General features: G+C 40.3%; 2 protein-coding genes across 7 annotated transcripts in view; both read right to left on the bottom strand.

Annotated features, from left to right (window-relative positions):
• The window catches only part of LOC143525424 (protocadherin gamma-C5-like), a 186,532-nt gene extending 167,226 nt beyond the window's left edge, over positions 1–19,306 (bottom strand). For 2 of the 6 annotated variants that reach the window (XM_077019361.1, XM_077019380.1), the window contains exon 1: positions 16,801–19,306. In XM_077019361.1, coding sequence (XP_076875476.1) covers positions 16,801–19,194 — 2,394 coding nt within the window. In that variant the 5' untranslated portion in view covers positions 19,195–19,306. Of the gene's footprint in view, positions 1–2,099; positions 4,645–7,961; positions 10,512–16,800 lie in introns of those variants that run through there. The other 4 variants (XM_077019352.1, XM_077019374.1, XM_077019357.1 and 1 more) reach the window with 2 other exon arrangements.
• A 220-nt stretch (positions 19,307–19,526) lies between these two features.
• On the bottom strand, positions 19,527–23,997 carry LOC143526162 (protocadherin beta-16-like). The gene is made up of 2 exons (XM_077020811.1): positions 21,515–23,997; positions 19,527–19,535 (listed from the first exon to the last, which is right to left on the bottom strand). Exons 1-2 carry the CDS (start codon positions 23,918–23,920, stop codon positions 19,527–19,529), a joined length of 2,415 nt encoding a protein of 804 aa, XP_076876926.1. The 5' UTR covers positions 23,921–23,997.
• Between the last annotated feature and the right edge of the window lie 1,407 nt (positions 23,998–25,404).

Raw genomic sequence — 25,404 nt, 5'->3', positions numbered from 1 at the left:
TCTACACAACGCAGTCTTACCCCTCTACACCACAGTCTTACCCCTCTATACCACGCAGTATTACCCCTCTACACCATGCAGTCTTACCCCTCTACACCATGCAGTCTTACACCTCTACACCATAGTCTTACCCCTCTACACCACAGTCTTACCTCTCTACACCCCACAGTCTTACCCCTCTACACCACACAGTCTTACTCCTCTACACCACACAGTCTTACTCCTCTACACCACAGTCTTACCCCTCTACACCAGTCTTACCACTCTACACCACACAGTCTTACTCAGTTTCTTGGCAGTTCACTCTGTAAACTGCCTTGTCTTTGCATTATGAGACTTTGTGATACTGCATGTTTGCCAATTACAGTAAAAGTTCATGAGATGCACATCTGGTTGATCTAAGCATTCATTAGAGTATATATACAACACTCCACAACACCCGACAAAACTCCACAACACCCGACAACACCCCACAACACTCCACTGTGCTGCCACTGCTCCTCCACGCACCGCACAAAATAAAAAAAAAGTCGGTCGTAACTCCGGTCTGTCGTTAACCAGACCCATCGTTAAGCAGGGACGCACTGTATTCAGTTTTACTGTATTAACTCCTGGTTAATGGTGGTTATTGTTTTTCTTTTTGAAGATAGTCCACGATCTTGCTGTATTTCTAGCAGATGCAAACTGCACCACATTCTCCACTGAACAATGACGAGAAAGCACACAGAACCACTATGGTTGTCTCAACAACACATGAACATCACATCAATCCAGAGGGGTGTGAATGAGGGACGAGTTTCACAAGGGGGGAAGGGGGGTTATGCCCATGCTTCTTTCTAACTGGGGGTGTTATAACATCTCCTCAAATCCCTCCTCAGATCAAACCCTGAATATAGTTCCTGGTTTAAAGATATGACTAAAGATGTGCACACCTGTCATGTTTTACTGCCCCCCCCCCCCCCCCCCCCGTTACTCCCCCCCACCTTAAACTGTAGTTTAATGTGAATACAGTTTGCTAAAATATTTTAGCAACCCCAACCCCAACATCCAACTCCGACCCCAACCCCAACTGACAGTACTGATATGATAAACAACCAATCAATCTTCACATGAGCATGCATGTGTATAAAAAGAGACTAACAGTAATGACAGGACATGTGGTGTGAACTGTGGCCCAGGGACCAATGTGGTGGAAATAGTGGAAGAGGGAAAGAAGAGGACAGAGATGGAAGAGGAGATGACAGGGCAGGATTCATCCAAGCAGACAACAAACAGTCGTGTTTGAAATGTGGGGGACATTAGTCAGTTTGTGCCTGGCTTACTTCACTATTCTCAGATTCATAATAACATAGATTTGCTAATAATTAATGGACAACAACAAGCACCAGAAAAGAAAAAAAACAGCAAATCAACTCTTAATTTGAAGAGGTTCCAATATTATGATCAAAAACAAAAAAATAAAAAATGGTAAAAAACACTTTGGATTGAAAGATTCATGATAAAGGTTATGTGCATAAATTACAAAGTAAACATACATCATCTTCACATGATGAATTACTGGTGGTGGTAACATTAAATGTTTCAATTATATTTGCAGAGGCTAAACTATTCCTTGGATTTGCAATATATCTAGTTTAAAATAAGATTCACAAACACTGCAGTTTTGCAGTAAGCTGTGTTGCGCAACATGTTAAGCAGGTAAACATTTCAGTCAGAAATTTTAATTATTATATTTTAAAAATCCACATTGCCACTACCAATCCAAGTCTCTGCACACAGCACCATAAACAGAAGTAGTTAACAGTGATTCATTTTCACTACGGACACTTTGCTTTGAAACTTTTGTCGTCAATTACCTAATCAACAAATAGTTATCAACTAGACGCATAACACAGAAGGAGGTTATGTAGAACTGTACTGTAATGCCCACAGTCATGAATGGGTATCAAATGAATGGGCGGAGTAATACATGGAGAGCTTCGGATCCAGTGCTATAATGTGTAATATTGGCACTCCTAGATCACCTCTCAGCCAATCACATTGTAGGGTCGGAACTAACTGTGGTATAATTTACAATCTATAATTCAGCAAAGGCTTACCTCTGGATCTGGTGAACCAACAATGAAAGAATTCTCTTCAAATGGATCTTTCTGATTTTGAATCCTGTTGAGAGTCTGAGCTGAGGGCAGCGTGTTGTCATTATAAGATGTGATGAACTTGAAGTCACTGGTGCGTGAGCCTGTTGTCAGATACGTGTCATAATTGTAAGAACTGCGGAGAGTTCCAGCTCCCTCCACCTCTGCATAGTTGGGAGGGAGATACGCACTGGGAATGGTGACTGCTCCATCAAACAACAGTCTGGGCTTTCTCCTGTGACAAAACCTCACAGCCACCATCAGAATGATGAACGTCAGGAAGAAGGTGGACACAGAAACCAGTGCGATGATCAAATACGATGTTAGTTTGGAGTTGCTTTCCTCATAAGTCATGTCTTTAAGTTCAGGAACTTCAGCCAGGTTGTCAGAAATAAGTAAATATACAGAGCAGGTAGCAGAGAGAGGGGGCTGTCCATTATCTTTCACTGAGATAATGAGGTTCTGCTTCATGCTGTCAGATTCAGTAATGTCCCTCAGGGCTCTGATCTCTCCACTATGGAGACCAATGGAGAAAAGTCCTGGATCAGTAGACTTCACAATCTGATACGACAGCCACGCATTCTGTCCAGAGTCAGCATCCACAGCGATCACCTTGGAGACCAGAGAGCCTGAGAGAGCAGCTTTAGGGACCATCTCAGTCATTAAAGACTTTCCCTCTGGAGCAGGGTATAATATCTGTGGAGAGTTATCATTCTCATCTGTTATGAACACACTCACAGTCACGTTGCTGCTGAGTGGAGGAGATCCATTGTCTCTGGCTACAACCTGGACTTTGAAGTTTCTGAACTGCTCATAGTCAAATGACCTCACAGCATGGATCACCCCCGTATCTGCATTAATGGATATAAATGAGGACACTGGGACACCGTTGACCTCACTGGGCACCAGAGAATACAGTACTGTGCCATTCTGCCTCCAGTCTGGGTCTCCTGCACTAACAGAACACACAGAGGTGCCTGGTTTGTTGTTTTCTATCACATAAGCACTGTAGGATTGCTCTCCAAATACAGGGGCGTTGTCATTTACGTCTGATACTGTTAAATGAATTGTCTTGGAGGAGGATAATGGAGGAGATCCTCCATCAGTGGCAGTGATAGTTATATTGTAATCAGACTCTCTCTCTCGATCCAGCAGATTTGTTGTTACCAGAGAGAAATAGTTTTTAATGGATGGGTTCAATTTAAAAGGAACATTTTGTTGAATGGAGCATCTGATCTGTCGATTATCTCCTGAGTCTTTATCCTGAACATTAATAATGGCCACTTCAGTTCCCACAATAGCGTTCTCAGGTACAGGATTGTTCAGAGATGTAATAATGATTTTTGGAGCATTATCATTTACATCAATGATTTCTATAACAACATTCGCTGTGGATGCTAAACCAGATCCATCTTTGGCCTGCATTCCAATTTCATAGTATGTTTCTTTTTCATAATCAATGTCTCCAATTACCGTAATTTGTCCAGTATGTTTATCAATCGTGAATAAATGTGCTGCATTATCATCAATGCGACTGAATTCATAAGTAACTGCTCCATTCGCTCCTTCATCAGCGTCTGATGCGCTCACAGTAACTACTTCTGTACCCAACGGTGCGTTTTCAGCCAGAGCGACTTTATATACCGCCTGAGTAAATACCGGAACATTATCGTTAGCGTCCAGCACAGTGACGTGTATAATAGCAGACCCTGATCTCTGAGGAGTCCCTCCATCAACTGCGGTAAGAATTAAATTAATTTCCTTCTGTTCTTCACGATCCAGTTCTTTATCTAATATAAGTTCAGCATATTTTCTTCTGTTCTTATTATTGTGTACAGCCAAAACAAAATGGTCGTTTTTCTGTAGTGAATAGTCCTTAACGCCGTTATGTCCGATATCAGAGTCATGCGCTTCATCCAATCTGAAGCGCTGCCCTTTCGAAGCCAACTCGGGGATTTCGAACGTAATGCGATCGTTAAGAAATTTTGGCGCATTGTCATTAACGTCCTCAATATTCAGTGAAATACGGTGAACATCTAAAGGATTTGCCAACACAAGCTCATAATTCAACATGCAAGTAATTCTAGAACCACAAAGCCTCTCTCTGTCGATTGTGTCTGCTACGATCAAATCTCCAGTACTCAGGTTAATGTCAGTATACCGTTTTCCGCTGTCCTCCGTGTTTATTCGGGCCTTCCGTGCTGATAATCGCTGAGCATCGACTCCAAGATCTTTAGCAATATTCCCGATCACATACTGGCGTTTGGTTTCCTCTGGAACTGTATAGCTCAGATCTCCTCGGACGGTACGCAAATCACAGAAAAATAATGTTAAGAGCAGAGAAGATAACGGAGCTGAAAGCTTCATACATCCCATATTGTCAGCTTTGAAATGCTGACCTCTTGATTAATTCTACTTAACGTTGTTAATATCGTCTCTCAATATTTTACACAAAACGTATTCGCGTGATAAAAACCAGACTACTCCATTTTGTCTTGCGATTGGTCTTGCACTCATAGAAATGTGCAACTGAATATTTAAGAGATGGGCGGAAAGCTGTGGGAGATACGCTGAAGTGATGGTGAACAGCGACGCTCTGAGTGTTTTAGGTTTACTACAAGTACCGCAAGTCTAGTTCGTCAAAAGACTTAAGCGAGACAAACATGTTTTTTAAACAAAAAAATAATAATTTCACTGGATTGTGAACTCAAGTAGAACACTTAATAAGAACATCAACTGCTATTCATGACAAAGTGCAGAGGTCATCAGAATGATTAACGGAGATTACCGCATTTATGTCTATCTGTACTTACAGTATGAGCGTTGTGAACGCTTACGGTGACCGATTCAGTAAGAGCATACAGACGCTAGAGGAAAATTGCTGTTAAATTAATATCAATAAAGGGAATTAATGACTATATTTATTGTTGATTTATGACGTCACAAACCATTGAACACAGTAATAACCGACGAACAAAGAACTGCAAATCTCTGAAGATGTAGTTTAAATCACGGTGATGAAATTCGACTCTGTGTAGAATGTAACATAAAAACAAGAATCGCAGAGAACCACGTTGTAATGTACAGCTCATGGAAGCAAATGTTTACGGTTTAATGTTTGTGCAAAATGTGACGTTTCATCTTCAGTGGCCTTACAGTACTATATGTCCTCAAAAGAATAGATGGATCGGACCTTATAGTTTCAGCACCACGGAGAGCTCCCATTCCGACTTCATTTTGGCACTGCAGATTGCGTCAGATTTCACTTATTTTAAGACGTTAACAGTGGGGAACCGTCAGGGCCCTCTACGCCCTCTCAGAGGGCCTAAAATATTCTTAAAACATTATATATATATAATTATCCAATTTTATTTTATCTACTTACAGTTTTACAATCGACATCTAAACAGTTACAAAAATATAAGCAAATAAATTATTCAACCGTGTCTATTCAATCTGTGTTGGAAGGTGAGGGGTTAAGTGGAAGCCTGTGAGCCTGTGTCTCCCCCTATCAGGACTGTGATGCCCGCTGTTCGTTTACAGAGGGCCTGGCAGTTATAATTCAGCGCAATACCAGTTTCAAATGACAGTAAAATTGACCAATCATATCTTCCCTCTTAGTGGGCGGGCTTAACTGTATGATAATTTCCGCCCGCTGTGGCGACGCTAGCTGTCGTTAGCCTACGGCCGCTAGCTAGTTTCGATTCGGCCCTTTGACGTCCTCATTTACATATTCCGCTTGCGAGAACCACGGAGCTGTGAAACCTTATTTTGTTTGGAAACTTATTTTGCTTAACAAGTTATCTAGTACAAATGTTATTTGAACGCACTACATGCGTTTCTAAAGTTATACTGTCGTCTCGGTTTTTTCTTTATTCTTTAGTGCAGTTTATTAGGAGAGGAAAAAAAATTTTTTGGGGGGGGGGGGGGGGGGGGGGGAGTAGCGGGCCCAGGTTTAATGGTCACGGTTCGCTACTGGACGTTAATATACTCTGGTTTCTGTTTTTCTACCCAACATATTATGAAACGTGTCGCACATTAATAACAAATTATTTATTTATAACCTCTAAAATCTAATTTTAAAATTAACGTAAAAGCAACAACCAATTGTAAGACTCTTACAGGAACATGTGTTTTTAAGCACATTGATAAAATTCAACAACTTGTAGAATGTAAAATTAATATAAAGAATCATAGAAAACTGAATTATTATCTGTAAATGTATTTGTCCTATTGTTTAACATATGTGTAAAATATTGTGTTCCATACTGAGAAAGTTCATTAGTTGTCTTAAAAAACTGTATATGTCTACCAGCAAAATAAATTGATAGTAACATATTATGGATTCTGTCAGGCTTCAGTTTTGTAAACAGAACAACATTGTAAAAGCGTTTCCTGTTTTCCCATTCAAATATTTTATCCAATATATCGTAATAGCAGGGAACATGCACTTTCTGATTAGTGACAGGTAAGAATAACCACCATCTACAGATGTAAACGATCAAACAGCAGAACTTCTCTAAATTCTGTAGAAGTTTCCAATGTACTGCAGAACAAAATCATGTTCTAGTGAAAAACACGTGCCATTCATCAATGATCATATAGCAACAAATAATATATTCAAGCTGCAATGAAAAATACACACCGTGTGTACACTATGGATGATTGGTGGAAACACTAAATGTTTAAATGAAAAATTCAAATTAACAAATATGTGAAATAAATGTAGTAATACTTCATATGTCCAAAGACATGCAGATCAGAAACATTGCACTTGTGCATTAAAAGGCACGAGGCTGATTGAAACATGGCAGTAAATGGTTAAAAGGTAGATTCAGGACTTTGTATTCATTAAAGACCCTCATTGCCCCAGCACATCACCACATTCCCACACAGTAAAAGGCCAGAAGTGGCTAACAGTGCTGACAATGTTACCATGTGTACTTTAATCTGGGACGCATGACACAAACTAGCAAATAAGAAATTATGAGCCAATTAAATACAGTTGAAAACACAGGTTCAGTTTAAGAAAAACTGGTCTGAAATAACTACAACCATGAATGTACATCAAACACACTACCCTCAGACAGATCTACATGCAAGGACAACTCTATTCCCACTAACATTAATGATGGATTTAGCCAGGAACAATAATACAGTCATTCTAAATGTACTGTATTATATGGTATCAAATGAAGATAGAAACCAAGTTGACTGGTATTACATAAAACTGACTTATTGGCATAATAGTCAGCAACAATGAACAACAATCTGTCTTCTAGCTTTCTCAAATGATCAAGAGACATCAACTGAAAGCTGAGTGGGGCATAATGAAAGGGATTTAGAGAAAATGTATAGGCTAAAAATTAAACTGTGTATGGTCTATAAAAATCCATCAGCCAGTAGAGACAGAAGTCTTTTCTGAATCATGCCCAAACCCAACTGTGCATATTAGAGAAATATGAACTGCAGGCACAGAAACAAAGAACTGAGAACTGCAATATCTCAAAAATTATTTGTGTTAGCAACCAAAATCATACTAAACAATGATCAGCCACAGTAGCAAAGTACAAACATAGCAACAGTTCCCACAGAAACACTCACAGAGTTCTCTCACAAGAAACAGAAAAATTCAGCGTCACGACTATATTACCTAATAGATAATAGAAAATATTTTCATAATTGCACATCATGCAAATAAGGTAAATAAATAAAAACAAGTGGTGAAAGCCTTATTGCACTAAAGTGTACACTAAAGTTGCAGTTACACTTGTCAAACACGAAGACAACAGGGAATTCACTGTCTATAATTCAGCAAGGGCTTACCTCTGGATCTGATGAACCAACAATGAAAGAATTCTCTTCAAATGGATCATTTTTTTGATTTTGAATCCGGTTGAGAGTCTGAACTGAGGGCAACGTGTTGTCATTATAAGATGTGACGAACTTGAAGTCACTGGTGCGTGAGCCTGTTGTCAGATACGTGTCATAATTGTAAGAACTGCGGAGAGTTCCAGCTCCCTCCACCTCTGCATAGTTGGGAGGGAGATACGCACTGGGAATGGTGACTGCTCCATCAAACAACAGTCTGGGCTTTCTCCTGTGACAAAACCTCACAGCCACCATCAGAATGATGAATGTCAGGAAGAAGGTGGACACAGAAACCAGTGTGATGATCAAATACGATGTTAGTTTGGAGTTGCTCTCCTCATATGTCATGTCTTTAAGTTCAGGAACTTCAGCCAGGTTGTCAGAAATAAGTAAATATATAGAGCAGGTAGCAGAGAGAGGGGGCTGTGCATTATCTTTCACTGAGATAATGAGGTTCTGCTTCATGCTGTCAGATTCAGTAATGTCCCTCAGTGCTCTGATCTCTCCACTATGGAGACCAATGGAGAAAAGTCCTGGATCAGTAGACTTCACAATCTGATACGACAGCCACGCGTTCTGTCCAGAGTCAGCATCCACAGCGATCACCTTGGAGACCAGAGAGCCTGAGAGAGCAGCTTTAGGGACCATCTCAGTCATTAAAGACTTTCCCTCAGGAGCAGGGTATAATATCTGTGGAGAGTTATCATTCTCATCTGTTATGAACACACTCACAGTCACATTGCTGCTGAGTGGAGGAGAGCCATTGTCTCTGGCTACAACCTGGACTTTGAAGTTTCTGAACTGCTCATAGTCAAATGACCTCACAGCATGGATCACCCCCGTATCTGCATTAATGGATATAAATGAGGACACTGGGACACCGTTGACCTCACTGGGCACCAGAGAATACAGTACTGTGCCATTCTGCCTCCAGTCTGGGTCTCCTGCACTAACAGAACACACAGAGGTGCCTGGTTTGTTGTTTTCTATCACATAAGCACTGTAGGATTGCTCTCCAAATACAGGGGCGTTGTCATTTACGTCTGATACTGTTAAATGAATTGTCTTGGAGGAGGATAATGGAGGAGATCCTCCATCAGTGGCAGTGATAGTTATATTGTAATCAGACTCTCTCTCTCGATCCAGCAGATTTGTTGTTACCAGAGAGAAATAGTTTTTAATGGATGGGTTCAATTTAAAAGGAACATTTTGTTGAATGGAGCATCTGATCTGTCGATTATCTCCTGAGTCTTTATCCTGGACATTAATAATGGCCACTTCAGTTCCCACAATAGCGTTCTCAGGTACAGGATTGTTCAGAGATGTAATAATGATTTTAGGAGCATTATCATTTACATCAATAATTTCTATAACAACATTCGCTGTGGAGGCTAAACCAGATCCATCTTTGGCCTGCACTCTAATTTCATAATATCTTTCCTCCTCGTAGTCGATAGGTCCGTTAACTTTAATTTGTCCAGTAACTTTATCAATCGTGAATAGCTGTGCTGCTTTATCACTTATGCGACTGAATTCATAAGTAACTGCTCCATTCGCTCCTTCATCAGCGTCTGATGCGCTCACAGTAACTACTTCTGTACCCAATGGCGCGTTTTCAGCCAGAGCGACTTTATATACCGCCTGAGTAAATACCGGAACATTATCGTTAGCGTCCAGCACAGTGACGTGTATAATAGCAGACCCCGATCTCTGAGGAGTCCCTCCATCAACTGCGGTAAGAACCAAATTAATTTCCTTCTGTTCTTCACGATCCAGCTCTTTATTTAATACAAGTTCAGCATATTTTTCTTTGTTCTGGTTAACGTGTACAAAAACAACAAAATGGTCGTTCTTCTGTAGTGAATAGTCCTTAACGCCGTTTTTCCCGATATCAGAATCAAGCGCTTCATCCAATCGGAAGCGCTGCCCTTTCAACGCGGACTCGCGAATTTCAATCGTAATGCGCTCGTTAAGAAATTTTGGCGCATTATCATTAACATCCTCAATATTCAATTCAATACGGTGAACCTCTAGAGGATTTGCCAACACAAGCTCATAATTCAACATGCAATTCATTCTTGCGTCACAAAGCCTCTCTCTGTCGATTGTGTCTGCTACGATCAAATCTCCAGTACTCAGGTTAATGTCAGTATACCGTTTCCCGCTGTCTTCCGTGTTTATTCGGGCCTTACGTGCTGATAATCGCTGAGCATCGAGTCCAAGATCTTTAGCAATATTCCCGATCACATACTGGCGTTTGGTTTCCTCTGGAACTGTATAGCTCAGATCTCCTCGGGCGGTACGCAAATCACAGAAAAATAACGCTAAGAGCAGAGAAGATAACGGAGCTGAAAACTTCGTACATCCCATATTGTCAGATTTGAAGTGCTGATCTCTTGATTAATTCCACTTAGCGTTGTTAATATCGTCTCTCAATATTTTACACAAAACGTATTCGCGTGAGAAAAGACCAGACTACTCCATTTTGTCTAGCGATTGTACTTGCACTCATAGAAATGTGCAACTGAATATTTAAGAGATGGGCGGAAAGCTGTGGGAGATACGCTGAAGTGATGGTAAACAGCGACGCTCTGAGTGTTTTAAGTTTACTACAAGTACCGCAAGTCTAGTAGGTTAAAATATTTTAGTGAGACAAGCATGTTTTTCAAACAAAAATATTTTTACTTGATTGTAAAAAATGGGAATAAAAAAATCATGTATTATTTATGACAAAGTGTAGAAGTCATTAGAATGATTAACGGAGATTCCTGCATTTAGTATATCTCATCTAGACTTACAGTATGAGCGTTGTGAACGCTTACAGTGCTGAAGACCGCTTTAGTAAGAGCACACAGACAGAAGAGGAAAATTGCTGTTCAATTAATAACAATAAAGGGAATAAATGACTAAATTCATATTTGATTTATGACGTCACAAACCATTGAACAAAAGTTACATCCGACGAACAAAGAACAACTGCAAACCTCTGAAGATGTAGTTTAAATCACGGATATGAAATTTGACTCTTAATTGTAATATGCAAGATAAAAACAAAAATCGCAGATAAACACGTTGTAATGACGATGCATCGTAGACAGTGTTTATGTTTTAATGTTGGTGCAAAATATGACGTTTCATACTGGTAGGGTTCAAGTTTAGTGGCCTTAAAAATCTTTATGCTCAGAAAAAAAAATGATCGGACCAGGACCTATTTGTTCAGCACCACGGAGAGCTCCCAGACCGACTTCATTTTGGCACTGCAGATTGCGTCAGAAGTCACTGTTTTAATAACTTGACAACGCCTACGTTAATATACTTTACATTTCTGTTTTTCTGTTTTCTATCTCGTGTACTAATAGAGGGTAACATAGATTTGCTAATAATTAATGGACAACATCAAGCACCAGAAATGATTATTAAAAAGCAGCAAAAGAACTCTTAATTTGAAGAGAGTTTCCAATATTATGATCAAAAACAAAAAAAATCTGATGGCGAAAAACGCTTTGGATTAAAAGATTCATGATAAAGGGTATGTGCATAAATTACAATGTAAACATACATCATCTTCACATGATGAATTACTGGTGGTGGTAACATTAAATGTTTCATTTATATTTGCAGAGGCTAAACTATTCCTTGGATTTGCAATATATTTTGTTTAAAATCACAAGTTTAAGAAAATTAAATTCACAAACACTGCATTTTATTCAGTAAGCAGTGTTGCGCAACATGTTAAGCAGGTAAACATTTCAGTCAGAAATTTTAATTATTATATTTTAAAAATCCACATTGCCACTACCAATCCAAGTCTCTGCACACAGCACCATAAACATAAGTAGTTAACAGTGATTCATTTTCGCTATGGACACTTTGCTTTGAAACTTTTGTCTTCAATTACCAAATCAACAAATAGTTATCAACTAGATGCATAACACAGAAGGAGGTTATGTAGAACTGTGATGCAATGCCTACAATCATGAATGGGCATCAAACCAACGACCCTCAGACAGAGACAAGTACTAAGACAGCTCTGTAACCACTAACATTAATAATGCATTTAGACAGGAAAAAGAATACAATCATTCCTATTTAATGTATAAACTGACAAAAACAGATGTTCTAAATCCAGCAGAACTTGTAGGAATTATGTGTAATTACTATATATGTAAATTATCTTTATAGGTATGATTGTCAACTGTATGGAACAACTTCAACATCTTGAACAACAATCTTTAAATGGTTTTCATAAAGATTTAAACGGACACAGCCAAGATAATAAAGCCATACATATCATATCCCTGATCACTGATCAGCTGAATGATTGCTTTACATAGTATGACACAATGAAAGAGATTTACAGAAAATATTATAGATAAAACCTAAAATATGAATATTATAAAAGCATCCATCAGCCAGAAGACACAACCCTTCAGAGAATCAGGTTCAAATCCTCTAAAGTATATTAGAAAATGTGTATGAAATGTAGGTACTTTACAAAAAACGAAATGATCCCAATCACCATCTTTGTTATGAATAATTTGTATCGAAAATCATACTGAACAATGACCAGCCACAGAAGCAAAATACAAACACAGCAACAGCTCACACAGAAACCCTCACAGAGCTCTCTCACAAGAAACAGAGAAACTCTGTGTCATAACTATTAACTAATAGAGAACTCAAAAGTCTTTCATATTTACAGGATACCAATTGTGAGAATCACTGCAATAAATGAAATTATTTAAAACAAGTATTGGGGAAAACCAGAATACATTACAATTACACTGAAGCTGCAATTTTGCTACTTAAACACATAGGAAATATCTAATTTACAATCTGTAATTCAGCAAAGGCTTACCTCTGGATCTGATGAACCAACAATGAAAGAATTCTCTTCAAATGGATCATTCTGATTTTGAATCTTGTTGAGAGTCTGAGCTGAGGGCAGCGTGTTGTCATTATAAGATGTGATGAACTTGAAGTCACTGGTGCGTGAGCCTGTTGTCAGATACGTGTCATAATTGTAAGAACTGCGGAGAGTTCCAGCTCCCTCCACCTCTGCATAGTTGGGAGGGAGATATGCACTGGGAATGGTGACTGCTCCATCAAACAACAGTCTGGGCTTTCTCCTGCGACAAAACCTCACAGCCACCATCAGAATGATGAACGTCAGGAAGAAGGTGGACACAGAAACCAGTGCGATGATCAAATACGATGTTAGTTTGGAGTTGCTCTCCTCATAAGTCATGTCTTTAAGTTCAGGAACTTCAGCCAGGTTGTCAGAAATAAGTAAATACACAGAGCAGGTAGCAGAGAGAGGGGGCTGTCCATTATCTTTCACTGAGATAATGAGGTTCTGCTTCATGCTGTCAGATTCAGTAATGTCCCTCAGTGCTCTGATCTCTCCACTATGGAGACCAATGGAGAAAAGTCCTGGATCAGTAGACTTCACAATCTGATACGACAGCCACGCGTTCTGTCCAGAGTCAGCATCCACAGCGATCACCTTGGAGACCAGAGAGCCTGAGAGAGCAGCTTTAGGGACCATCTCAGTCATTAAAGACTTTCCCTCTGCAGCAGGGTATAATATCTGTGGAGAGTTATCATTCTCATCTGTTATGAACACACTCACAGTCACGTTGCTGCTGAGTGGAGGAGAGCCATTGTCTCTGGCTACAACCTGGACTTTGAAGTTTCTGAACTGCTCATAGTCAAATGACCTCACAGCATGGATCACCCCCGTATCTGCATTAATGGATATAAATGAGGACACTGGGACACCGTTGACCTCACTGGGCACCAGAGAATACAGTACTGTGCCATTCTGCCTCCAGTCTGGGTCTCCTGCACTAACAGAACACACAGAGGTGCCTGGTTTGTTGTTTTCTATCACATGGGAGCTGTAAGATTTCTGATCAAAAACAGGTGCATTGTCATTGATATCCGCTACAGATAAATGAATAGTCATGGAGGAGGATAATGGTGGTGATCCTCCATCAGTAGCAGTGATAGAGATATTATAATCTGTTTCTTGTTCTCTATCCAGTATACTTGTGGTTGCTAAAGAAAAATAATTTTTAATGGAAGGATTTAATTTGAAAGGGAGGTTTTGCTGTATGGAGCATCTGATTTGTCGATTCTCTCCTGAGTCTTTATCCTGAACATTAATGATGGCCACCTCGGTGCCTACAGCCGCATTTTCTGGTATGGGATCGTTCAGTGACTTCAAAGTAATTCTAGGTGCGTTGTCATTTACGTCACTGATATCTATAATAATCTTCGCAGTGGTCGCTAAGCCTGGACCATCCTTAGCCTGCGCTCTCATTTCATAGTACGTTTCCTCTTCATAATCGATGTTTCTGACAACCTTAATTTCACCAGTTATCTTGTCAATAGAAAATAATTTTGCTGCTTTATCAGATATGCGACTGAATTCATAGCTCACTTCACCGTTCGCTCCCACGTCCGGGTCTGATGCGCTTACTGTAATAACTGTGGTACCCAACGGCGCGTTTTCAGCGAGAGTAGCCCTGTAAACAGCCTGACTGAAAACCGGGGCATTATCGTTAGCATCCAGCACGGTAATGTGGATAACTACAGTACCAGACCTTTGTGGGGTGCCGCCATCAGTTGCTGTAAGTACTAAATTAATTTCCTTCTGTTGTTCGCGATCCAATTCTTTCTCCAACACTAGTTCAGCGTATTTGCCCTGCTCCGCATTCTCGTGAACTGATAAAACAAAATGTTCGTTTTTTTCAATTGAATATCCCTGAACCGTGTTTTGTCCAATGTCAGAGTCGTGCGCTTCGTCCAGGGGAAAACTCTGACCTTTAATAGCAGATTCTCTGATTTCAAATGTAATATGATCGTTAGGAAATCGTGGGGCGTTGTCATTTATATCTTCAATTTGCAGTGATATCCGTTGCACTTCAAGCGGATTTTCTAACTCGAGCTCATAGTTCAAAATGCAAGACATTCTCGACCCACAAAGCTCCTCTCGGTCTATTGTCTCCGCCACGACTAGATTTCCACTACTTAGATTAATATCGCAGTAACGTTTCGTGCTGTCGTATGTGTCTACTCGAGCCTTACGTGCCGATAATCGTTTAGCATCTATTCCGAGGTCCTTCGCGACATTTCCGATAACAGACTGGCGCTTCGTTTCCTCTTCAACCGAGTAACTCAAATCTGCACGAGCAGTGCAAATAAAAAACCAAACAAAGAACCAAGGAAATATTGTCGAAAGAAAAGAAGTAATATCCATTTTCTTGACTGTGAAAAAGTCTGACGAGTGACGAGCATAAGCGCGTGAACGTCATGTATTCCAGTCCCGTGCACAGTTGGGAGCGTTTTTCAGCAGTGGTTGTCTGCTTCGGGATTTTAGATAATGTATCACGCTAGTGGAAATGAGCTTTAATTTTACTCTGTTGGTGAACAGCGACCCTTTGAGTATTTTTAGTATATTGCAATTTTGAATTATTCTTACCTGTACTTCACCTTTTAGAGAAATGAGTTGGGAAAATAAAATCAAATGTGTACGGTGTGTAATAGTATAATTCTGTAGAATCTTTGAGGGAATTTTACAGGATATGAAGGATTAATCCGGTGAATTAACCACAGTTTTGTGTACAGACGCTATTCAGTACTGTGGATCTGACATTATTTCAAAAATAGAAAACAAAAAAACTAGTAGAAAACCACAAACCTAAAAAGATAAAATAAAATCAGTCCTCACCCCACTGCAATATCAGATGTTCAGTCAAAGTCTATAGAATGAATCTAGTTGTTATCCCATGATATGTCAGGACTGTCACTGCACTGTCACTAATGGCTAACACAGCAAAAGGTATTTATTTAAAACCTCTGCACAAAAGAAACACTATTATTAAGTTTTTAAAGCATTTTACCAATAGAACAAGCAGAAAATAGATGTGGACCTCACGAGTGACACAGTGTTAAAGCTTCTGTAATACTAAAGAGTTTCTTTGTTGAAGTCACTGGTGCGTGAGCCTGTTGTCAGATATGTGTCATCATCAAACAGCAGTCTGGGCTTTCTCCTGTGACAAAACCTCATACAGCAATGCCAAGGTTTGTTCATAAAGTGCAGTGTCATAGAACTACTCCACAGTAACATCATGAACAGCAGTGGAGATTCTGTCCTACAACATGCTGTAGCACAAAACCACTGAAAGAAATCAAAGGAAGACAAGCGAGAAGTGAATAGAGCTCCACCACACATGGCGAGTTACTGACCTAAACAACACAAAGTCTAAAGAGCTTAATGTCTGTCTACAACACACCAAAACAGATGGATACATGAACATAAACAAAGTCAAGTGCTTTCTGGCACGTGGAGGGATGTAATCAAAGTAGAGTCGCTGTCCACAGCTTTAGTGCTGAACAGTGATGAAAATATATTAATGATCAATGAAAAGGAACATAAAATGTCAGTTATCTTAAGAATAGTGCTACAAGGTGTCAAGTATTCACTTCATATACTCACTCAAGAACATGTAACCTCATACTGAATAATGCAAAACAGGAGATCTGTCATTGCACAGATAAAACTATACAAAAACTTCAAAATATTCACACTGTCCGTCCTAAATTAAACATATTTTAATGCAACCATAACAACATAATTTTTTTTTTTGCTTGAAAGAATCTAGGGTTTTTTTTTTCTAAATATTATTAGGTAATTAGAAATTTACTGCTAAGCCATCTTGTTAGAATATAAAAGTTTATTTCAACCCCACTGCTGTGATACCTGGATGAAACCATAGCATATTCTTACCTCATCATCAGCTGTATTACTCTGACCAATCATACTCGCAGTAAAAGGATCATCTTGGTCCAGTTTCAAAATCCCACTAGCAGGAAGTGTGTTGTCATTATAAGATGTGATGAACTTGAAGTCACTGGTGCGTGAGCCTGTTGTCAGATATGTGTCATAATTGTAAGAACTGCGGAGAGTTCCAGCTCCCTCCACCTCTGCATAGTTGGGAGGGAGATACGCACTGGGAATGGTGATTGCTCCATCAAACAACAGTCTGGGCTTTCTCCTGTGACAAAACCTCACAGCCATCATCAGAATGATGAACGTCAGGAAGAAGGTGGACACAGAAACCAGTGCGATGATCAAATACGATGTTAGTTTGGAGTTGCTCTCCTCATATGTCATGTCTTTAAGTTCAGGAACTTCAGCCAGGTTGTCAGAAATAAGTAAATATACAGAGCAGGTAGCAGAGAGAGGGGGCTGTCCATTATCTTTCACTGAGATAATGAGGTTCTGCTTCATGCTGTCAGATTCAGTAATGTCCCTCAGTGCTCTGATCTCTCCACTATGGAGACCAATGGAGAAAAGTCCTGGATCAGTAGACTTCACAATCTGATATGACAGCCACGCGTTCTGTCCAGAGTCAGCATCCACAGCGATCACCTTGGAGACCAGAGAGCCTGAGAGAGCAGCTTTAGGGACCATCTCAGTCATTAAAGACTTTCCCTCTGGAGCAGGGTATAATATCTGTGGAGAGTTATCATTCTCATCTGTTATGAACACACTCACAGTCACGTTGCTGCTGAGTGGAGGAGAGCCATTGTCTCTGGCTACAACCTGGACATTGAAGTTTCTGAACTGCTCATAGTCAAATGACCTCACAGCATGGATCACCCCCGTATCTGCATTAATGGATATAAATGAGGACACTGGGACACCGTTGACCTCACTGGGCACCAGAGAATACAGTACTGTGCCATTCTGCCTCCAGTCTGGGTCTCCTGCACTAACAGAACACACAGAGGTGCCTGGTTTGTTATTCTCAGGTATATAAGCACCATAGTCTAGCTTTTCAAATACAGGCGAGTTGTCATTGATGTCAGAAACTGATAGTTGAATAGTTTTGAATGAAGACAACGCTGGTGTTCCCTCGTCTATTGCCGTGATAGTTACATTAAAATCTGAAACTTTTTCACGATCCACCTCAGTTGTTGTTACTATAGAATAATAATTCTTAATTGACGGATTTAATTTAAAAGGAACATTTTCTTGAATGAAACAACGGACCTGACGATTTTGTCCAGAGTCTTTGTCCTGAACGTTGATGATGCCCACCTCTGTCCCGGGCAGGACGTTTTCAGGAAATGGGTTGATAAGCGACGTAACGACAATCTTGGGGCTGTTGTCGTTCGCGTCAGTGACGTCTACAACAACTTTTGCATCAGAGGCCGATCCCAACCCGTCTTTTGCCTGTACGCGCATTTCATAATAAGACTCTTCCTCGAAATCTACCGGACCGATCACCTTTAATTCCCCATTGCGCTTGTCTAGTGAAAAGATTCTAGCAGCTTTATCGGACAGTCGACTAAACTCGTAAGTTACTTCTCCGTTTTCACCCGCGTCTGCATCTGTCGCCTTCACCTTTACTACGATCGTACCTATAGGAGCATTTTCTTGTAGATTTACTTTGTAGACAGGTTGATTAAACACGGGAGAATTATCGTTAGCATCCAGCACAGTAACATGTATAACGGCGGTGCCTGACCTTAGCGGATCACCACCATCTGTGGCAGATACGAACAATGTAATCTCCTGCTGTTTCTCGCGATCGAGTTCTTTATCGAGCACTAACTCAGCGTACTTTCCTCCGTCTGAATTTGTACCGACATTTAAAGAGAAATGACCGTTTCTTCCAAGAGAATATCCCTGAACTGCGTTTTGACCCAAATCTGCATCGTGAGCTTCTCCCAAGAAATAGGAGGTCCCTTTAACTGCTGATTCCTGAATTTCGAGTTTAATTTTATCGGAGGAAAACTGTGGTGCATTATCATTTACATCCTGAATTTGGACAACAACGCTATGCAGCTCTAACGGCCGCTCGAGGACAAGTTCATATTTAAGAAGGCACGTCTGTCGCGAGCCGCAGAGCTCTTCTCTGTCTGCGGGTTCCGAAACAATAAGGGCTCCAGTCCGTGCATCTAGCTCACTGAAACGTTTACTGACGCCGTCTGCATCCAAACGGGCATTCCTGTACACAAGTGTCTTAGCGTCCATTCGCAGGTCCTTGGCTAGGTTCCCCACAATAAATCCTCGTTTCATCTCCTCAGGAATTGAGTAGCTTAGATCACTAATAGCGAGATGGAACGCGAGAACGAGAATAAAACAAAGAAGTGATCTCGACAATCCTGTCATCTTTCGTTCTTTAAAGTGCCCTTTGCAACGCAGTTATATAAAATCCGTAAATTTTGTTCAAGTTAAGCGAGTATTTCGCACGTTTGCTCTGCATACACATTTCCCTGTAAAATGCTGCCGAATGTTCACGTCTCTTTGTCGCAGTAGTGGATGGGTGGATTTTTCAGCGAATACAGCTGATAAATAGCGACCCTGTGTGTATTTACACGGAACTGCCACTGTCGTACCAAAAGGCACCATCAGAGCAACGATTCATATAACTATCGTCATTTTTGCTATTTCTTCTGGACAATTGTAATTACTTTATTAATTCCTTCACAAGCACCTTTATCTTATAGCCTCTAAAACCAAATCACACAAACACAGCTTCAAATCTCCTAGCACCTATCTCTACAGACCTTATATACACCTATCTCTTCTGACCTTATATACACCTATCTCTACTGACCTTATATACACCTATCTCTTCTGACCTTATATACACCTGCCACTCCTGTTAACTCCTCAGCCACCAAGTCTGAGATTCCACCTTTGTCCTTTCACCCTCTTTTTCAACTGCATCCTCAAATAGGATTGTTAACTCTGTAGAAGTAAACCATCAGTTTAATCTTAGACTACAATACCATATATGACCTCAGGATAGTTAAATAGTTAAAGCAATACACTGTATGATCCAAAGTTTTTTTTTTTTTTTACCTATATCAGTTACTAATTTCCGATATTTATAGCTGATGCTCAGTGTCCGGTACACTGTACCTTAAACAGATTTATCTGCTCTATTTGTATCTGTACAACACAAATAATGAACCTGTAAGTGCACATTATCAAACATGCTAATCAGCTCTTGAATGTCTCAATGTACATAATTTTCCAAGACAAATCTTACATGCTGATAAAACATGCTACCATATTCCAACCCCTGCCCATTATTTACAACAACAGTGTTCTCTATCTCACTCTCCAAGACTTTGCAGATTTGAAAGGACATCTGAGTTGCTCCAAGTAAGAATTGTATCATTCACGCCCATTGCCAACAAATCTTGCCTGGTGATTCTCCACTTGTTTTCACTATTGAAACCATTGGCCCCTTTTTGCCTGCGGAGCTGCTGTTGGACACTGTGCTTCCTCTAGTAGCTGATCCTCTGACCTTTGGTGATGTTCCCTTCTCAAGCACTTCACACAAGTCATCTCACTCCAGCCCAGATCTTCGTTGTGCTCCAGTGCACACTTACTTAACTGTGGATTCCATGTTTTCAATACTATTGGGACGCAATTTCATCACCATGGCCTTAGTCATTAACAAAATCTCTTGTAGCGACTTACCTTAGCACATGCACATTACTGAACAATATTTGTCAGTAACTCTAGCACCCCTGTCTCAGACCAGGCCACATGACTTAATCAACATGGAACCCCTAGACCATCATTTACTGTCTCTCTACTCCAGTCATCAAGACCTCATAAACCATCACTGGCCATCTAATATGAAGGAAGTCATACTGGAGTCAACATGATTTCATTTTTTCTTGTAAAAATGATTTCTCAATGCTAGTGAGGGCTGACACACTTCAAATTAGAGCAGTGGGGAAGGTTGCAATGACAGTATGAGACATGAACTCTCCAAATGGCAAAAATAACAAGTGACCATAAAACTACCATAATCCAAAAAGGTATCACCAAAAAAAAGTAGCATATCATAGTTATTCATATAATAGAATTAACAATTCTGGGGAGTATTGAAATAGATCTCATGTGTGCTTACCACCTTTAACTCTTATGCTGCATTAGTGCCAGGGAAAATACAACTAAAATGATGATTGATGATGATAATAAATCAAACATGAAACAATGTATAGTATGAACAGAGTTCTCAGTCAGATACCTAAGAATGTTACGTTTCATGTTGTTAAATGGCCTCTACATATGAGATGCAACAAACTTGAAGACATTGGTGTGTGAGCCTGTTGTCAGATAGCTAAAAAAAATTGAAAGAACTGTACAAGATTTCTAAAATATATAAAAATAATCTTTGTTCCCAATTATTAGGTCCCAAAATAATACTGAACAATGACCAGCCACAGAAGTGCATACACAGCAACACCTCCCACAGAAACCCTTCACAAATGTCTATCACAATAAAACAGGCAAATTCTGACTTTTAAATTGAGAACATGCAAAATGTTAGAATCAACAAAATATTTCATAGAAATGAAAACAAGTAAAGAAAAGACTGAATCCACTAATAGGTACACTAAAGTTATGTTTATGCTTCCCAAACACACGGAAAACAGCAAATGTACACGCTATAGCAAGGGCTTACCTCTGGATCTGATGAACCAACAATGAAAGAATTATCTTCAAATGGATCATTCTGATTTTGAATCCTGTTGAGAGTCTGAGCTGAGGGCAGCGTGTTGTCATTATAAGATGTGATGAACTTAAAGTCACTGGTGCGTGAGCCTGTTGTCAGATACGTGTCATAATTGTAAGAACTGCGGAGAGTTCCAGCTCCCTCCACCTCTGCATAGTTGGGAGGGAGATATGCACTGGGAATGGTGACTGCTCCATCAAACAACAGTCTGGGCTTTCTCCTGTGACAAAACCTCACAGCCACCATCAGAATGATGAATGTCAGGAAGAAGGTGGACACAGAAACCAGTGCGATAATCAAATACGATGTTAGTTTGGAGTTGCTCTCCTCATATGTCATGTCTTTAAGTTCAGGAACTTCAGCCAGGTTGTCAGAAATAAGTAAATACACAGAGCAGGTAGCAGAGAGAGGGGGCTGTCCATTATCTTTCACTGAGATAATGAGGTTCTGCTTCATGCTGTCAGATTCAGTAATGTCCCTCAGTGCTCTGATCTCTCCACTATGGAGACCAATGGAGAAAAGTCCTGGATCAGTAGACTTCACAATCTGATACGACAGCCACGCGTTCTGTCCAGAGTCAGCATCCACAGCGATCACCTTGGAGACCAGAGAGCCTGAGAGAGCAGCTTTAGGGACCATCTCAGTCATTAAAGACTTTCCCTCTGCAGCAGGGTATAATATCTGTGGAGAGTTATCATTCTCGTCTGTTATGAACACACTCACAGTCACGTTGCTGCTGAGTGGAGGAGAGCCATTGTCTCTGGCTACAACCTGGACTTTGAAGTTTCTGAACTGCTCATAGTCAAATGACCTCACAGCATGGATCACCCCCGTATCTGCATTAATGGATATAAATGAGGACACTGGGACACCGTTGACCTCACTGGGCACCAGAGAATACAGTACTGTGCCATTCTGCCTCCAGTCTGGGTCTCCTGCACTAACAGAACACACAGAGGTTCCTGGTTTGTTGTTTTCTATCACATAAGTACTGTAGGACTGTTCTCCAAATACAGGGGCGTTGTCATTTACGTCTGATACTGTAAAATGAATTGTCTTGGAGGAGGATAATGGAGGAGATCCTCCATCAGTGGCAGTGATAGTTATATTGTAATCAGACTCTCTCTCTCGATCCAGCAGATTTGTTGTTACCAGAGAGAAATAGTTTTTAATGGATGGGTTCAATTTAAAAGGAACATTTTGCTGAATGGAGCATCTGATCTGTCGATTATCTCCCGAGTCTTTATCCTGAACATTAATAATGGCCACTTCAGTGCCCACAATGGTGTTCTCAGGTACAGGATTGTTCAGAGATGTAATTATGGGTTTAGGGGCATTATCATTTACATCAGTGATATCTATAATGACACTGGCAGTGGATACTAAACCAGATCCATCTTTGGCCTGCATTCCAATTTCATAGTATGTTTCTTTTTCATAATCAATGTCTCCAATTACCTTAATTTGTCCAGTATGTTTATCAACCGTGAATAAATGTGCTGCATTATCATCAATGCGACTGAATTCATAAGTTACTGCTCTATTCGCTCCTTCATCAGCGTCTGATGCGCTCACAGTAACTACTTCTGTACCTAACGGTGCGTTTTCAGCCAAAGCGACTTTATATACCGCCTGAGTAAATACCGGAACATTATCGTTAGCGTCCAGCACAGTGACGTGTATAATAGCAGACCCTGATCTCTGAGGAGTCCCTCCATCAACTGCGGTAAGAACCAAATCAATTTGCTTCTGTTCTTCACGATCCAGCTCTTTATCTAATACAAGTTCAGCATATTTTCTTCTGTTCTTATTATCGTGTACAGACAATACAAACTGGTCGTTCTTCTGTAGTGAATAGTCCTTAACGCCGTTATGTCCGATATCAGAATCATGCGCTTCATCCAATCGGAAGCGCTGCCCTTTTAACGCGGACTCCTGAATTTCGATCGTAATGCGCTCGTTAAGGAATTTTGGGGCATTATCATTAATGTCCTCAATATTCAATGAAATACGGTGAACCTCTAGAGGATTTGCCAACACAAGCTCATAATTCAACATGCAAGTCATTCTAGAGCCACAAAGCATCTCTCTGTCGATTGTGTCTGCTACGATCAAATCTCCAGTACTCAGGTTAATGTCAGTATACCGTTTACCGCTGTCCTCCGTGTTTATTCGGGCCTTACGTGCTGATAATCGCTGAGCATCGACTCCAAGATCTTTAGCAATATTTCCGATCACATACTGCCGTTTGGTTTCCTCTGGAACTGTATAGCTCAGATCTCCTCGGGCGGTACGCAAATCACAGAAAAAAACGTTAAGAGCAGAGAAGATAACGGAGCTGAAATCTTCATACATCCCATATTGTCAGATTTGAAATGCTGACCTCTCGATTAATTCCACTTAACGTTGTTAATAGCGTCTCTCAATATTTTACACAATAAAGTATTCGCGTGATAAAAAGCCAGACTACTCCATTTTGTCTCGCGATTGGTTTTGCACTCATAGAAATGTGCAGCCGAATATTTAAGAGATGGGCGGAAACCTGTGGGAGATACGCTGAAGTGATTGTGAACAGCGACGCTCTGAGTGTTTTAAGTTTACTACAAGTACCGCAAGTCTAGTTCGTCAAAAGACTTAAGCGAGACAAACATGTTCTTTAAACAAAAAATAATAATTTCACTGGATTGTGAACTTAATTAGAACACTTAATAAGAACATCAACTGCTATTCATGACAAAGTGCAGAGGTCATCAGAATGATTAACGGAGATTACCGCATTTATGTATATCTATACTTACAGTATGAGCGTTGTGAACGTTTACGGTGACCGCTTCAGTAAGAGCATACAGACGCTAGTGGAACATTGCTGTTCAATTAATATCAATAAAGGGAATTAATGACTATATTTATTGCTGATTTATGACGTCACAAACCATTGAACAAAGTAATAACCGACGAACAAAGAACAATTGCAAATCTCTAAAGATGTAGTTTAAATCACGGTGATGAAATTCGACTCTGTAGAATGTAACACAAAAACAAGAATCGCAGAGAACCACGTTGTAATGTACAGTTCATGGAAGCAAGTGTTTACGGTTTAATGTTTGTGCAAAATGTGACGTTTCATCTTCAGTGGCCTTACAGTACTATATTGTTGTGTTTGCATATCTATTTACAATAGTAATGATGTGTAACGCTATATACGGTCATGTAATACCCCTCCCCTCCTGTAGGGGGTGAGAAAAAGATAGCGAGAGAAGGGTCCGTGGTGTGGTCGGAATGATGGAAGAATAAAAAAGTTAGTAGACTGGAAACTTGATCTCGAATTTATTTGATACCCAAACATAACAAATTGGCGACGAGGATGAGCGCTTCGGTGCCCAGCCCGCTGCCGTTTCTTTCTCACGTGGGTGAGCCGCCGATACCGTTCGTTACATGGCGGAAAATGTTTGATAACTACATGCTAGTTATAAACGCTACCGGAGATGCATGGCCGGATGCGAGACGACGTGCCGTTTTGCTTCATTGTTTGGGTTCTGAGGGACAACGGTTGTTCTACACTTTGCCGGAACAAGGTACGACTTTTGATGAAGCTATGGCTGCGCTTGAGAAACACTTTGTGCCGAAAGTTAACGTGGTTGCTTGCAGACACACGTTCAGACAACGTGTGCAACGGGCTGAGGAAACCGTGTCTCAGTATGTTGCAGCGCTGCAAGCGTTAGCAGCACCATGTTCGTTTGGGCAAATGGAGAGTGAGATGATAAGAGACCAGTTAATCTCTAACGCTTATCTCAGTACGGTAAGAGACAAGTTATTACTGGAGGATGATCTCACACTGG

Source organism: Brachyhypopomus gauderio, chromosome 10 (genome assembly GCF_052324685.1).
Source record: "Brachyhypopomus gauderio isolate BG-103 chromosome 10, BGAUD_0.2, whole genome shotgun sequence".
NCBI classification, from domain to species: domain Eukaryota; kingdom Metazoa; phylum Chordata; class Actinopteri; order Gymnotiformes; family Hypopomidae; genus Brachyhypopomus; species Brachyhypopomus gauderio.
Note: the sequence above shows the minus strand (reverse complement) of the source record. Positions and strands in the feature narration are given on the sequence as shown.